This window comes from Caretta caretta, chromosome 26 (assembly GCF_965140235.1).
Source record: "Caretta caretta isolate rCarCar2 chromosome 26, rCarCar1.hap1, whole genome shotgun sequence".
Classification (NCBI taxonomy): domain Eukaryota; kingdom Metazoa; phylum Chordata; order Testudines; family Cheloniidae; genus Caretta; species Caretta caretta.
This window is the reverse complement of record NC_134231.1, coordinates 5,799,084-5,813,927: the sequence shown is the minus strand read 5'-3', so window position 1 is coordinate 5,813,927 and position 14,844 is coordinate 5,799,084. Positions and strand designations below refer to the sequence as shown.

At 57.4% G+C, this 14,844-nt stretch overlaps 2 protein-coding genes across 3 annotated transcripts in view; both read left to right on the top strand.

Annotated features, from left to right (window-relative positions):
• Window positions 1-12,151, top strand: part of HR (HR lysine demethylase and nuclear receptor corepressor) — a 47,423-nt gene extending 35,272 nt beyond the window's left edge. Inside the window, 9 exon segments of the mRNA XM_075123373.1 lie at window positions 335-371; window positions 374-556; window positions 1,275-1,350; window positions 4,074-4,204; window positions 4,765-4,884; window positions 4,963-5,102; window positions 5,353-5,529; window positions 6,043-6,171; window positions 6,914-12,151. Of these exon segments, the coding sequence (XP_074979474.1) occupies window positions 335-371; window positions 374-556; window positions 1,275-1,350; window positions 4,074-4,204; window positions 4,765-4,884; window positions 4,963-5,102; window positions 5,353-5,529; window positions 6,043-6,171; window positions 6,914-6,976 (1,056 nt within the window). The 3' untranslated portion in view covers window positions 6,977-12,151.
• A 799-nt stretch (window positions 12,152-12,950) lies between these two features.
• NUDT18 (nudix hydrolase 18) overlaps window positions 12,951-14,844 on the top strand; it is a 24,797-nt gene continuing 22,903 nt past the window's right edge. For both annotated transcript variants that reach the window (XR_012666154.1, XM_048829012.2), the window contains exons 1-2: window positions 12,951-13,004; window positions 13,975-14,135. Coding sequence is in view for 1 of the 2 variants with exons in the window: in XM_048829012.2 (XP_048684969.1) it covers window positions 13,977-14,135 (159 nt within the window). In the remaining variant the exon portion in view is untranslated. The remainder of the gene's footprint in view (window positions 13,005-13,974; window positions 14,136-14,844) is intronic.

Here is a 14,844-nt window from a genome sequence, read left to right as displayed (position 1 = left end):
GTCTCCTCAGTCCCACCCTATCCTGTCACCTGTGTGCTTTGTTGCATCAGTGCCACACCAGAGCCCCACGGTCCTTAGTGATGTGCTGGCCCGGGGGCTGTCCAGGCTGTTCCCTCAGCTCAGTACCACACAGAGAGGAGGGCTTTTCCCAGGGCTGCTGCATGGGGAAGGGGCTTGTTCTACCACCCCACTGGGGTTGCTGTTTGAGGGTCCCCTGTTGAAGGGCTGGGAGCAGCCTTGTCTGCCCCTCTGCACTCCCCCCAAGGGTTATAGCATTCCATTCTGGCCCCCCATGCCCTTCTCCCCGGGATGACGTCTCCTGCACACTCTCTAGGCACGCTCCAGCCCGGTAACCTCCGCCTCCCCTGTGCTGCCCCCCCGCAGCCTGTCTTGGTTTCAGGGCTGCAGAAGACACTGAAGAGAAACCTGTGGGAGCCCGAGTCGTTCTGCCACGAGCAGCGGGAGCAGGAGGTGCAGGCGGTGAACTTGCGAAGCCAGCCGGGCTGGACAAGGATCAGCAGCAAGGACTTCTGGGATGGCTTTGCCTCCAGTGCCAGTAAGCAGCTGAGAGCTTGCCGGAGGGTTAGCATGGAGGCGGGGCTGGCTCCATTGGGCACCTGCAGGTGGGGTGGGGACTGTTGTACCGCGGCTTGTTAGAAAGGAGGGTGCTGGGTCTCAGGGCAGTGCCTAGTAGACAGATGCCCACATCACAAACCCAGCACTAACCGGGCCCCTCCCTCCTCTACCCCCTAGAAAGGGTCCCTCCAGGGCTGGGCTGAGGCCTGTTGGCAGGACAGTGTGGAGAGGAAGCATCTGTCCTGTGTGTACAGAAGCTACCAGTCTCCAGGGCGTGGGGGGAGAGATCTGGCTCCTTTCTGCTGCAATAAAGTCAGTCTGAGTTTAAAAAGGCACAAGGGAACCAGGGTTATTTATCATCCCTTCCCCACAGTGCGGACAGGACAGACCCAGCCAAAAAATAAGGCTTGGGATAGCATGGGCAACTGCAGGGACCTACCATGCACTTCTCTAACAGTGAGTGTGGGCACCAGCCTCTGTGCTCTGGCTGCGTGTGGAGGGGAAATTCACTTGATACGTGCACCGTCCTGCTGCCGGGGAAGGTCTGATGCTTTGAGTTACAGCGGGAGTAAAGCTGGGGGAGCAAGGCAGGCTTGGGGTGCGCAGGGGCTCTGCCAGGAGAGACACCCTACTCCCCGCAGCCTGCATAAGTGGGAGACCCAGTTGTCTGTAAGACTCTGCTCTTCCTTTCCCTACAGAATGCCTGGAGACAGAGAACAGCGAAGGGAACCTGCTCAAGCTGGAGAGCAGCTTTGGGGACATGCCAAGGTGCAGGTATGTGGATACTGGGGGCAGAGAGAAAGCTATCCACTTGCCTGCCCCCAGCTCTCCCTCTCCGTGCCGGCTCACCCGCCCATGGCTCCCCCGACTCCGCGCGGCTTGCCCACACCCTTATCCTGTCTTCCCACTCACCTGCGCCCATCCTTGCCTCTACATCCACTCCCTCACATCATCTCCTCCCCACTTTGTAGGGTTAGGACCCTTCCAGGTTCACCTCAGTGTCAGAGCTGGGACTGGACCTCAGGCCGGTGTGCAGGCCACTAGCCATTAGCATGGAGGTACATGCCCCCACTGCACATGGTTGGTCACCGTGGAAGTGCATCTCTCAGTGAACCTGCCGTGATCGGCAGCCGCTACATGGGTAGCACCTTCTACGCCCCAGGTGAGCGCCCAGGCCTGGCTTTTCCAGATCCCCTGGGCTACCTCCTTGCATGGGCAGCCCCAGAGCCATCTGGGGAAGGAGACTTAGCTTAGAGTGGCTTTATCTCCCAGGGCTGAACCCACCCCTTGTGTGAGTGCAGGGCTGAGCCTGCCTGCCACTTTCCCAGTAGCTTGTAGGCCGGCCGCTGCCATGGGATGGGGAGCGGAAAAAACAGGCCTTGTTTTTCACATCCATGTGTTTTTATTTTGGAAGGAGGTGGCGAGGAGCTGGCAGGCGGCTGGGGCAGCGGCAGCCCCTGCCAGGACCTAGCTTTTCCACTGGGGCACAGGGAGTATTCTCGGTCTGCTGGCTCTGTGGCTGTAAGCGATAGTCTCCTCACAGCCTCCATGCCACGGCCTCGCCTCCTTCCCTACCATTACAGGAGTGCACTCTGGGGTCCCGAAGGAGGGAAACCACAGCACAGTACACAGGGGCTCTTTGGACTTAGCTTTTATGCAGCAGGGCAGCCCCCACTGCAGATCCCTATAACAGGGTCCTGTAGGGCAGCACCCCACATGGGAGGGAGACTCCAGCTCAGCCTGTTCTCAGAGTCCTGCACCTTATTGCCCTGCACCATGTCTCATCCGTCACACCGGCACACAGCTCTGCCCTGCTGACTTCGGGGGTGGGGTTCACACTCATTTTAGACTGAGGATCAAGCTCCCAATTCTAGGAAGGCAAGAGGATTTGGGGAGGGAAATCCCAAGTGCTGCCCTGACCCCACTTCCCGGCTGAGACTAGGCCCCCAGAGATCAGTCTCGGGCCGAGTCCGTCTCTGCCTTCTCACCCTTCAGGGACGGCCCGATAGCATCTCGTTACAACATCTGAGCGTATCACTGGTTTGTATTAGGGACAGGCCAAAACAAAAGCCATTTCTGTGAACAAACCCTGATCATTCACCGTACATATCTCCTTCCATCCAAGGACCTCAAAGCCACAGAGACACATTGACTAGTCTTTGTAACCATCCTCTGAGGCTGCCTTCCCCCCATGTTACAGACAGAGAAACTGAGGCATAGAATGCTCACAGAAAGAGTTGATGGCAGAGTGGGGAATAAAATTTCCAGCCCCCCCTGCTCTGACCACTAGCCCCCACTCCCCTTCCCAAGCTGGGAATGAAGCTCAGGAGCCCTGACTTCCAGACCAGCCCCTCCCCAGGTGTATGCGGCCGTTCGAACTATGGCATAAATGCCTTGATTTCACAGCTTCATAAGCTCCGTAGTACGGTTGGGGGCATTCCCAAGTTCTGCCCATGCCTGTGCCATGGTTGTTTCCGTGAGCAACTGATGCACTGCAAAGGGATAAAGCTGAAAGGAGCGCCTAATAAATGAAAGGGCAAAGTCAGCGTGTAGGTGCCATCTGTGACCTCCTTGCTGATTTGGGTAGGCTACGTGGCTGGGCAAGGATCCCCGGGCAGGCTCTGCCACCTTTGAGTAACCAGGGGTATTTCAGATTTTTGTCAATAACCTCCCTAGCACCCCGCAAGCCCAGTGCTTCTGTCTGTTACGCTGCTGTAATACAGGGGCGTCCCCCTGCGGTTAGTGGCGTTTCAATGGGTTAACTGGGAGAGGAAAATCTGGCCTGTTATTGTGGGCCGTAACGTTTCCCAGTGCTCTTTAAAACCCAGACCCAGTCAGTGTGTCCACACTTCAAAGAAAGGGGTGTTCTTAACTTGGGTTGGCCAACGTGGGTTCAAATAGCAGGGAAGACATTGCAAATCGGGTTAGCAGCTCACGTTCAACCCCAGGCTCCCACAGGCTTTAACCTGAGCTGAGTTGCTGTGTTTTCCCTGCTCTATTTTAACTCAAGCCAGGTCACCGCAGTAAGGCTGTGGGGCAGGAACCTGCAGGAACAGTGTCCTTGCACTTTTGGCCTTGTACGCACTGTACGGGCAAAGTCATGCCGCATGGCAGACGCCATTTTATACAGAAACATGCTGTGGAGTCTTACTGGTGGAGCAGGGTCACACCAGCAGGGGCAGAGTACCTGCACTTAAAAAAGTCGGGAGCACACCCCCGGCTGACCTGAGTTAAGAGCTTTTTTGCAGTGTAGGCCTACTCAGTGTGGCGGTGTGTGATTTCCTGCAGGCTGGCTGCAAGCTAGGGGAAGGAGTCACCTTTTCGGCACCCGTCATTCCTTCCTATTGTCTGTTCCTCAGAACATGCTCCTGTATGATAGAGTCTGAATGCCCAGGGCTGGCCCATCGGCTGGGAGAATGGCAGCAAAACAAGCTGCGGGGGGAGAGAGTGACATGCTCTAGTTTGGGGAGTTACGAGTCTTCTCCTCTCTCCCACAGGGCTGAAAACCTCTATGCCAGTTTGCCGCTGCTGGAGTACTGCGGGCATGATGGAAAGCTGAACTTAGCCTCCTACCTGCCGGGTAGCCAAGGCAGGCAGTGGCTGAGTCCCCAGATCTGTGCTGCCTATGGTTTGTCCTGCTCTCCACTTGCATTTTAATTAGCTCTTGTACTGCCTGTATGTCTCAAAGTGCTTCGCAAAGCAGGGCAAGCCTCATTATCTGCCACTGACAGGTGGGGAAACTGAGGCAGAGACTTAGCCAAGGCCACATGGACTCCGTGGAAGATAGAACCCAGGAGTCCTGACTGTCCGTCCGGTGCCTTATCCTCACTGCCCTGCTTTGGTGCCTCTGTATTTACAAGAGGCTGATCTGTTTCTCTGCTGGTCTCCAACAGAGCCAATAGATCTGCTTGGGTTCCCTAGCGAGGAGTTACCATGTTATCAGTCCCATTTATTACACATGTTATGGTAGTGTCTAGAGATCCCGAGTGAGATCAGGGCCCCATTGTCTAGGCGCTGTATGCACACAGGCTTGTTGTCTCTTCATTAAAGCTCTGGAAACCACAGTATCCTCTTTTGGGAAACAGCAGAGGCTGGGAAGCAGCCTCTTCCTGGCTCAGATGAGGGAGCTGCTGGGCCAGTGCATGAACTGAGCTGAATTCTCATGGGACATTTGCTCCCGATTCCCAGGTGTGGCCCCCGAGGACAGGACCGTTGGGACCAAAAACCTGACAGTGGAGGCGACCGATTCCATCAGCGTCTTGGTGTACGTTGGGGCGTACCCACTGGACGGGCACAGTGTCCAGAAAGGTAGGGCTCCAGGAACTGATTGGGCTCCAGGTTGCTGGCAAACCACCACCCCCAAATACCCGTCCCTTTGTGCCACAGAGATTCTCCGGAGGGCGGAAGAGGATGGAGTCGATGACGTCCTTAAGGAGCGGCTCTGGGACATGAGGAACTGGGCAGGAGCCCTGTGGCACGTCTTCCGAGCGGAGGATGCTGACTGCATCAAGGGGTTCTTACAGAAGGTGAGTGATTCTTGCAGGGGCCTGTGCCCAGAGTCCATTCCAGATGGGCCCAGAAATCTACTTCCAGTACTTCTCCTCCTAGGACTGCACCCAGGGTCTAATCTGCATGTGTCCCACTCAGCCCTAGGCTTCTCTGCTGAGATTTCCCACAAAGGAACCCCAGGGCAGGGCAGCAGATTTTTGCAATGCAAGCTGTTGACTGAGACCTGCCAAACTCATCTCATGTCCGCTCCACCCTTTCCCCTGTCAGGTGTGCAAAGCCCAAGGGGAGGACAGAGTGACCCAGCTGGATCTGAACGGCCACAGGAGCTGCTACCTGGATGCGTCTCTGCGGAGGAGGCTGCGGGAGGAATGTGGCGTGAGCGGCTGGACCCTGCTCCAGTTCATGGGGGATGCAGTGCTGGTGCCAACAGGGGCTCCGTACCAGGTCAGGAGCCTGGCTCTGATTCACTTTAGTCTTCTCCCCATAACAGTTGCCCCTGGGTAGGGGTAGGGTGCCCCTATTAACTGCTACCCCCTTTTACCCTAACCAGAGCTGAGAGTCTCCTTCTTAATAATAACGTCTAACTCTTATCTAGCACGTCTCATCAGGAGCACTCCAAGCACTTTACAAAGAGGGCCCATGTCATTATCCCCACTTTACAGATGGGGACACTGAGGCACGGAGAGGGGAAGTGATTGCCCAAGGTCACCTAGCAACAGTGCTGGGAATCGAACCCTGGTTTCCTAAATCCCAGTGCCCTCCCCACTAGGTCACGCTAGCTCCTAGGGGGCTTTTTATCCGTGCATTGGTCAGCTGGCGCAGGCAGCGTATCCCCATGTCCGGATGCCCAGTCCCAAGGTGATACTCTCTCCTCTGGCAGGATGGTGTCTTCCCACCCTTCTGATGCTGCCCCGGCACCCCTGGGCTCCCTCACGCGCTCTCCTTCCCCCACGGCAGGTGCAGAGCCTCAGCAGTACTATCAGCGTCATGCAGAGATTCCTGTCGCCGGAGAACGCCGCCCGCTCGGCACGGCTCGTGGCCCAGGCCACAGACCCTGCCGGCACGACACAGAGACTTCATGCACAGGTCAGGAGCTAGCCTCCCTCCCCACGACCACCGTCCCACCTGTGGGGGCTCTTGCTGTAGTAATGGGTGCCTGGCTCAGCTGGATGGGGTCAGGAAAAGTTCTGTGGGCTGCCATCTGATCAGCTAAGCAGAATCCCGCCAGATCAGCACATGGATGGCAGATCTCCCCAAAAGTCTGGCTGTTGGGGATTCACTCCTGAATCCAGGGGTGCTGGGGGCCGCCCAGAGTGCTGAAAGCAGAGGGGGTCTTACCATCTGTGGCCATTAGAACCCGAGTAATTTTTGCAAGAGACAGAGTATTAACCCTGGCATCCTGCATGCCCAGATTTCAATGTGGGTTTCTACACTCTGCCTCCTTAAAATCCCCCTGCAGTTTCAAGTGAATACAGGATTGTACTTTGCTTCCTGCCCTAAACTGTTGTGCAGCGCTGATATCCACCAGCGGTTGTGTTCTACCCTGGAGCTGGCTGCATTTTGGTTTGAGGCGAAGTGGCTTCTCTGTATAAAGGGCCTGATCTCGCCTTCCTTAGGCTGGCTCAGCTCTGGTGTTATTCCATTGTTTTCAGTGGAGTTCCTCCTGCTTTACATGGATGTGAGGGAGAGGAGAATCAGGTCCATTGATGCAAAGAGCCTTGGGGTCCTTTCAGCTGAGCTGCTCTATAGGGGTGCAAGGAGTTACACTGATGCCTTCATGACCTCGTAAGCCAGTGTCTGAACCCTGCTTCTTTCCCTTCCCTTGCAGATGGACAGCCTGGTTTATGGTGCTGTGAGGGACGCAGTGGGGACCCTGCAGGGCTACAATTAAGGCACTGGCAGGCATGCAGCATGGAGACGGAGGACTGGCTTCAGACCGGGGCCTCTAGGAGTCCAGGAGGAAGAATTGAAACAAAAGGGGGCAGCAGCACAGGATTCCTGGGGAGCCCCACATCCGCCTATCTGGATGGGGAGTGGCTCTTTGGCACTGACTGTGACAGGCCAGGGTTGTCAGGCTGAAGTGACCAGAGCGCAGGGCCTGTAACGAGGAAGATGGCTGCTGGACAAAATGCGGCCAAAGCATGCTCAGGCCCAGCCACTCCCCTGCTCCAGGAAGGGCAGAAGCTGTGACGCGGACAGGTAGGAGGGGATGAACCACCTGAGATACCATCCTCCCAAGTGATGCGACCCCCAGCATGTTCCATGCAGCTCCTGCCAGGAGCCAGCCAAGCGCCAGTGAGTCCCATGGGATTCAAGCTTCCAGCGACACACGGGACTCCTTGGGTTTCTCTTGCAACCGTTCTGCACTGAGCACTTGTCCTATATGCTGCTGCCGGCTGTACCAGCTCCACCTACCCCGCAGAGCCCGTGCCGTGCCCACATGACGTCACACCTGGTGCTTACTCCCGTGGCGTCCTCCCGCCGCTCGCCCTGGCGACGTCACACTTGGTGCTTACTTCGGCGATGTCACGCCACGGTGCTCGCTCCCGGGGGCGGCGCGGTCTGCGGGAGGGACCTTGGCCAGGTCTCCGTCCCAGCAGATCCTCTCAGGGTGGAGGCGAGGGCCGATGGGCCTAGGGGTGGGTGAGCCATGGAAATAAACGGCTGAGACGAGTCTTCGAGGAGACACGGCCGACGTCGCATGCAGAATCGATGTCCATTTAATTGTCATGCACTCCCCTTCACTGGTGTCTCGGGGCTTGGGGCGGGGCTTGGGGGCAGGGGGAGCTAACCAAGGGCACTGGAGCCTCCCACCTCAAGACCCATCAGCCAACAATGCCATTGCACTGGTTTGAGACCCAGATCTCCACCCGGCCTTCCCCGCTTTCCCCACCTCCGTGTCCATCTCTCCTCTGTGGCCACTGCTGGCTCCCTGTGGACTGAGAATCTGGATCATTGAGGGGCCCGACCCAGTGAGTCTCCCTGAACCCTACAGGAGTGTGTGGACAGGTTAGGGGGTGGCACTAGTGTGTGTGGGAGGGGGGCATTTCTTAGGCCTTTGTCTAGTGACAATATTGACCAGACCCCCACTCTCCCAGCCATGCCCCCTTGTTCTCTCTCCCCAGTCCCTGGGAGCAGGCTGGTATGACCTGTCTCCCTAACTGGGGAATGGAGTGGGAGGGCAGGTCCCACCACCCAGCTGGGGTGAGGAAGGCAGACAGTCTGCTGCTCCCCAAATCCCCTTTCCCTTGCCCTTGCTGCCCTCCTCCCCCTGGCAGCAGACACCATTTTAATCGGTGCATCAAACAGGTCCTCTGGTTTATTCCACTCTCCTGTCTGCCTGCATCTCTCCAGGCCACGCTCTCATTGCTCTGCAGGGTGGCTGAGTGAGCTAAGTGGGGCGAGGTCATGCAGTAATTGCAACAGCCCATCCTGCCTGGCTGGCGGTCCCTCCCAGCAGGAGTAACAAAGGCAGGAGAAAGGTGGCACATGCACTTGTGAGGTCACCTCCCAAGGGGAGCAAGCATCTGGGCTCTCCCTAGAGCCCTGCGGACCAATGCGGAGAGGCCTGGACCACACAGGAGGTTGTGGCTTGGGCGTAGGGTTGCCAATGGTCCCTTATTACAGGGGACATCCTATATTTTTTCATCTCTGTGCAACAAGATTGGGAGTTGCTGAGTGCTGCAAAGAGCAGCAAGAAATACCCCTGGCAAGTGTAGGTGAGTACTGCTGATTATTATTAATAATGATAATATCAGGAGGAGGGGTGAGGTGGGAGTGCTAAGAAAACAGTCCCTTATTTTTGAAATACCATGTTGGCAACCCTACTTGGGTGGGGGGGTCACGTCAGCTCTCTGCTCTTTCTGCACCAGAAAGGGTGGGAGGCTGCTTCTGCACTCTCAGGCTCTGCCTCGGTTTCTCCCTCTGCCATGGTCTCAGGCAGCACAAGGGCGGCCCCAGCTTGTGCAAAGGAGTGGAGCCTCTCTCCTCCCCAAGTGCCTGTGAATCGCCGGAGGGCCTGTTCCCATCTGTTCTCTGCTACACCAGTTGGCAGTGTGCATGGGGAGGAGGCCAAGGGATTAAAAGTCTCTCTGGTTTAGCAGTTCCCTTTGTAATTAAACCTTAGGGCCCAGGCTGCTGCTTAACCCTTTCCAAAGTGTGTGGCAGGCCAGAGGCCGCTCTGCCGGTGCAGGAGCGGGAAGGGAATGGCCAACTTAGAAACCCCCTCCCCAATACACAATGGCGGGGAAGCTGCATGTAACTCCCTGCCGGGGATTCCAGTGGCACAGCCATGCCTGGCCTGAGCAGGATGAGGGTGTTCTGGGGCACGGAGAGGTACTGTGCTCTCAGTGCAGGGCTGTGGTGCCGTTCATGTGAATGGGGGACCCTGCACAGGCAGCCAGGGGCCATTCTCATACGCAGCAGGTGAGTGACCCGTTTCCTTGCTAGCTCTGCTGCCCTCCCACCTGTTGGCATCGTGTGGGGTGCCCACGGTGGCGCTGCATAGTGACATCACTGGAGATGCTGGTGGTGATGGGCATCGTGTTTTGTTGCAGCTTGTGATGAGGTCATAACAGAGTCTCATCCGAGTTGTAACACTGCACTGGCTGGCCGTATTTGGGGCATCATGGCCTCGGCTTGTTCTGCTGGCCTCACACCAGGAACTTATTCTGATGATGTCGTGGTGTGTAGTGTTTTCGCATTTGTGCTTCCTTTGATGATGTCATGCCAGGGTTCATTCTGTGCCCTTTGGCTCAGGGCTCGTTTTGATGTCGTCACACAGAAGGTTTGCCCTGATGATGTCACCACACTGGTCATGATCTCCCAAGGGATGTCCACTGGGATTATGGCATTTGGTGCTTGACATATCGGTAGCAATGCTCTAAAGAGTGCCAGTTCTCTCCCCAAAACCGCCAGGCCCTTTGAGGGTCCAGTTCCCATGGCAATGGGCCCATCTCATGGATGGGGCTCTCGGTGCGGCCATCCTGGGAAGGATGGTGTAATATGGATACAGCAATGGGCTTGGCAGTCAGGGCTCCTGGGTTCTATTCCCAACCGTGAGAGGGGAGTGGTGTTTAGTGGTTAGAGCTGGGGAGACTGCCTGGGAGTCAGGGATGAGGATCAGAGCAGGGGTAGGAGTCCAAAATCTGAGTCCTGTTCCCATCTCTCCCTGACCTGATTGCATAATAATGAGTGGGGACTTGAGCGCCCTGATGTTCCTAAAGCACTTTGAGATCCTGGGGCAGGACGGGCTGGCAAGGGGAAGTGTCAGATTTCCATGTTTGTTGCTCCCGACGGGCCCAGTCGACAGCCCTGTACACAGCCCCCTGGCTGCCCTGTCAATGTTCTTGTTTCCCTTCTGGCAAGCCACAGCCCTAGCCTGGCTGGATGACTCACTGCCCTTTGGGAGCTCAGGGAGGAAGGGGGAATCCCGTCTCCCACTCCTGTTTCCTTTTTAGGACAGTTCCTCCAGGCCACTCCAGACCCGGGGCTCCTTCCAGTGCTAGAATCCTCCAGTCTCGTCAGCACCCTCTGGACAGCAACCGTGCAGCAGCCCGCCAGCTAAAATAAACTCCATCCTCCTGAGCCCCTGCTCCGCCCTGCAGATGTGGAAGAGCTGAGAGCTTAGCCTGCAAGGGCGGGGTCAGCCAGGGTCAGGGAGGATAAAGCAGCCAATCCTATCAGATTAAGAGCCGGCCATTTCAGGCTGCTGTGAATTAGACACTGTCAAGTGAGGCGCTTGGGTAAGTTTAGCCCAGATGCTCCTGTTGGCTGCTGGCCCGGTGAACGCTGCCATGCGTGGGCCAGTGCTGCTATGCTTGGCTGGGCCTTGCGCTCCCCCCTCTTTCCACAGGCATCTCCAGCCGCTTGCGACTCTGGATTGGGAGGCCAGGGCTTGATCCCGCCCGCTAGCTGGGATTTCCCTTTTCCCAGGAGACAAAGACCCTGTGAGTGAGGCAAGCAAAAAGCCTCAGAAACGCTGCCCCTGGCTCCAGGCATTGGAGCCGAAGGAAGCGTGGGGAGGGTTCAGAGACTGATGGTGGCAGAGGGAACTTCCACGACTAGGTGGATACTTCAAAACCAGCCCTGCATGGTAGCCCTTCCCATCCTGCAGCTAGTCAGTGAAATGAGTTTGGTGGGGCTGAGGCTAGTTCCCACTCATTCTTGTTTGTATGACCGAAATGCCCAGGAGCCCCCCTCATGGATCAGGACCCCACTGGGCTATGTGCTGCACAAACAGACCAAAAAGTCAGTCCCTGCGCCAGGGAGTTCATAGTCGAAGCAGGCCTTGTCCTCCCCTGCTGTCAGTCTCATCAGAACAAGCGCCAAGCTGGGAATCAGACATGCCTCACGTGTCCCTTCTCGTCCCACGATCTCAAAGAGTTCACAGACAATGGGCTCAGCCACACAGCCCCTCGACAAGGTAGCTGAGTACTGCTGTCGTCTAGTTCTTACAGCAAGTCACTGACAGAGATGGGAACAGGACCCTGGTGTCCTAACTCGTAGACTGGTCTCCTTCTCTTCCCCTGCTCCCCGCCACTTGAGATGAGTACACTGTCTTGTCGGGGGGGCCGTAACACACTTTCCAAGGCCACTGTGTTCTGGAAAACAGAGACAGTTGCTGTTCTATCCCCAGCACAGCCTGCATACCCCATCTCCCTCCTAATTGCTGTCCCTGGTGCACGCAGCACTGGCTGCATACCTCTCCCCTTCCCCAAGCTTTCTCTCCACGTCTTTCCTTCCACCTCATCTCTCCTTCTCACTCACCTCAGTCTTCCTGCCTTGTATCCCTCCCTCCCCTGCTCCCCAGAACAAAACCGTCCTCATTCTTAACTCCATCTTTTCTCTTTGGACCGGGATTCCCGCTCACAGGTGTCCCTGGGCTCTGGGTGTAAGGCAGTGGTGTGCCCCGGCCAAGTCAGACAGTGTGTGAATATATGGGGGTGAGGGCAGCCCTGCGCTGCGTGGCTGGTTGGATGCAGGGGAGGCAGAGTGCATTTCATCCAGAGTTCCTACAATCAGTGTTAAAAGGAGCCATCCTCAATAAACTATTGGCAAGACATGATTGGGTGTGTTGATTTATGGGGGGATAGAGTGGGGGGCTCGGGGGAAGCTGACCTGCTTGTTGGGGGCTAGGTAGTGCTGTTACCTGTCATTTAACGAGCACAGTTTATGCGGGAAAGGGTGCTGGTGCCCTTTCTGTACCTCTGAGCTCCCTGACTTCACCTGCTAACACCAAGGAAGCCCTGTCCTGGCTGTTGTCAGATGGCAGGCATGAGGGTTTGGGGGATGCCGCGAGGCCCTGGTTCTCCCACTTTCCGGGGGCAGTGATGCCAATGCTGTCCCTGGCGTGACGGCTGCAGCCAGGAGGACGTGGGGGTGGGCCAGGGGGAGCCCATGGGTTTTCAGACCCACTCCCACCCCCTCAGAACCCCAGCTGGGGAGCCCCAGGAGAAGGAGGGCAGGCATCGAAGGGCGCGGAAAAGCTCTCGGATTTGAGTGGGGAGTGATGGAGGCTCCTGCAGGCCCTGCCTGAGGCTGATGCTACCCCCTGTACCCTGGCTATCCCCAGCCCGTGGAGCTATGCCCCAGGAGCAGCTGGCACTGCCCTCTTACCCCTCCCCATGGAGGGGGCCCCAGGGTCACTGGGGTGTCGGGGGTGACCCTGCGCCCCCGGGGCAGGGGGCCAGGGTGGCCACGTGTCCCTCTGGAGGCCGCCCCAGAAGACTGCGACCCTTTTGGGCACGCGGCCCCTTTAAGGAGCAGCTCCGCCTCTCGGCCGTGGGCAGCCTGAATGACAGCGATCCCGCCCAATGGAAGGTGAGCGTGGTGTCTCGGCCGGCCAATGGGAGCGGAAAGCTGCCAGCCTCTTCCGGGGTGGGGGGGGGAAGGGAGCTGAAACGGCCAGGGAAAGACGAGTAAGTTTGGGGGGGTCTTGACCCCGCCCCCAGGGGCCCCTCCCTCCGGCCACCCCCCCCCCAGTTCCAGCCTTCCCCTCCCAGCCCCTGGGGGCCCCTCCCTCTGCCCCCCAGCTCCAGCCTCCCAGTCCCCTCCAGTTCACCCAGCTCCTGGGGGCCCCTCCATGCCCCCCAACCCCCAGAGACCCCTTCCTCTGCCCCCCAGCTCCAGCCTCCCCAGCCCCCGGGGGTCCCTCCCTCTGCCCCCCAGCTCCAGCCTCTCCTCCCAGCCTGCCCAGCCCCCGGGGGCCCCTCCCTCTGCCCCCCAGCTCCAGCCCACCCAGCTCCTGGGGCCCCTCCCTCTGTCTCCCAGCCCCCCTCCATGCTCCCCAACCACCAGGGACTCCTCCCTCTGCCCCCCAACTCCAGCCTCGCCTCCCCCCCTACCAGCCCGCCCAGCCCCCGGGAGCCCCTCCCTCTGCCTCCTAGCCCTCCCCCCAAGTCCCCTCAGCTCCCAGGGGGCCCCTCCCTCTGCCCCCCAGGTCCCAGTTTCCCAATTCTCAGCGTGTCCCCCCTCCCCTATGCCACACTCTGACCCCTCTCCCACTCTCAGGGGTGCCCCCTTTTTCTTGCGCACCCCAAAGAGAGGTGTCAGTGCAGAGGGTTGGGGATATTTTGGGAGCAAACCTCCCGTGGGCTGAAGCGTTTGCGTTTCAGCCTCACTGCCGCTTTCCACCAATAACCCGCCTTCCCTGGGACTGGGGAGGCACAGTTGAATATTTGGGTGTGGGGAGAGATCTGCCCTTCTGAAGCCCCCATGTCACTCCCCCCCCCACACACACACATCCCGCTCTCTCTGTCCCTCTGGTCCCCCAGCCCCGCTTTCTGGGCCTCCCGGATCACCCTGCTCCCCTGGCACCACAGCCCTCTGGTGCCCTCCTGTCGCTGCGCCTTGTGCCACTGAGCCGTTGTGGGGTTTGCTGTGTTGCAGCCATGGCCTGTGGCGCTCTGGCGGAGGAGCTGGATGCCGTGCTGAGCGGGAGGGGTTGGGAGGTGCAGGAGAGGTACGACTCTGCCCCTGTGCCCGCTCACCCTGTCAGAGTGCGGAAGACCGCCTGCTACATCGTCCTGGCTGTCCTGCTTAACGACCAGGTGAGGGGTCCCTGGAGCACTGGCTGGGGGAATCAGAGTGACGGCTGGGGGGTTTCCTATGGTGCCCATCACCATGGCATCCAGTCACTGCAGGGTGAGCATCCACAGTCCAGAAAGCGCTGAGCACTCAACGCTACGCTCTGAACATCAGGCTCCTTCAAGCTTTCGTAGTTTGGGTCCCCAGAATGACTGGCCACTCTTGAAAACTGTGACCTGTGTTTTAAAATTAATTAGCACTAGTATGACCCTCTTAACAGCTTTGTTTGAAAGCACTTTTACAAAGGGGGGCTAGTCCCTCCATGTTACCTTTAGGGAAACTGAGTCATGCACAGATGAGAGATGACTTGCCCAATATCACAGTGGGTCAGTAGCAGAAGGTGGAATGAGACCCAACTTCCTTATCTGTGTTACTAATAACACCGTTAAATCTCCTTTAACAACCAAGGCAGGTCTACACTAGAAACTTTTCCTGGCATAGCAACATCAGCTAGAGGTGTGTGGTGTGGTTTTTTTTTGTTTGTTTTGGTTTTTTTGCCAGGGTGGATTGATTTAAATCAGTCAGCAAGGAACCTCAGTTTAACAGATAAGTTTTAATCTGGTTTTGCCTATGTATGTTTTAGTTACTTTCCTAACAAAGGTTGATTCTCATTGGTTGGTAGTGATGAAAACACTGATTTGCAATTAAATAAATCTTTAAGTAAACTTGTTT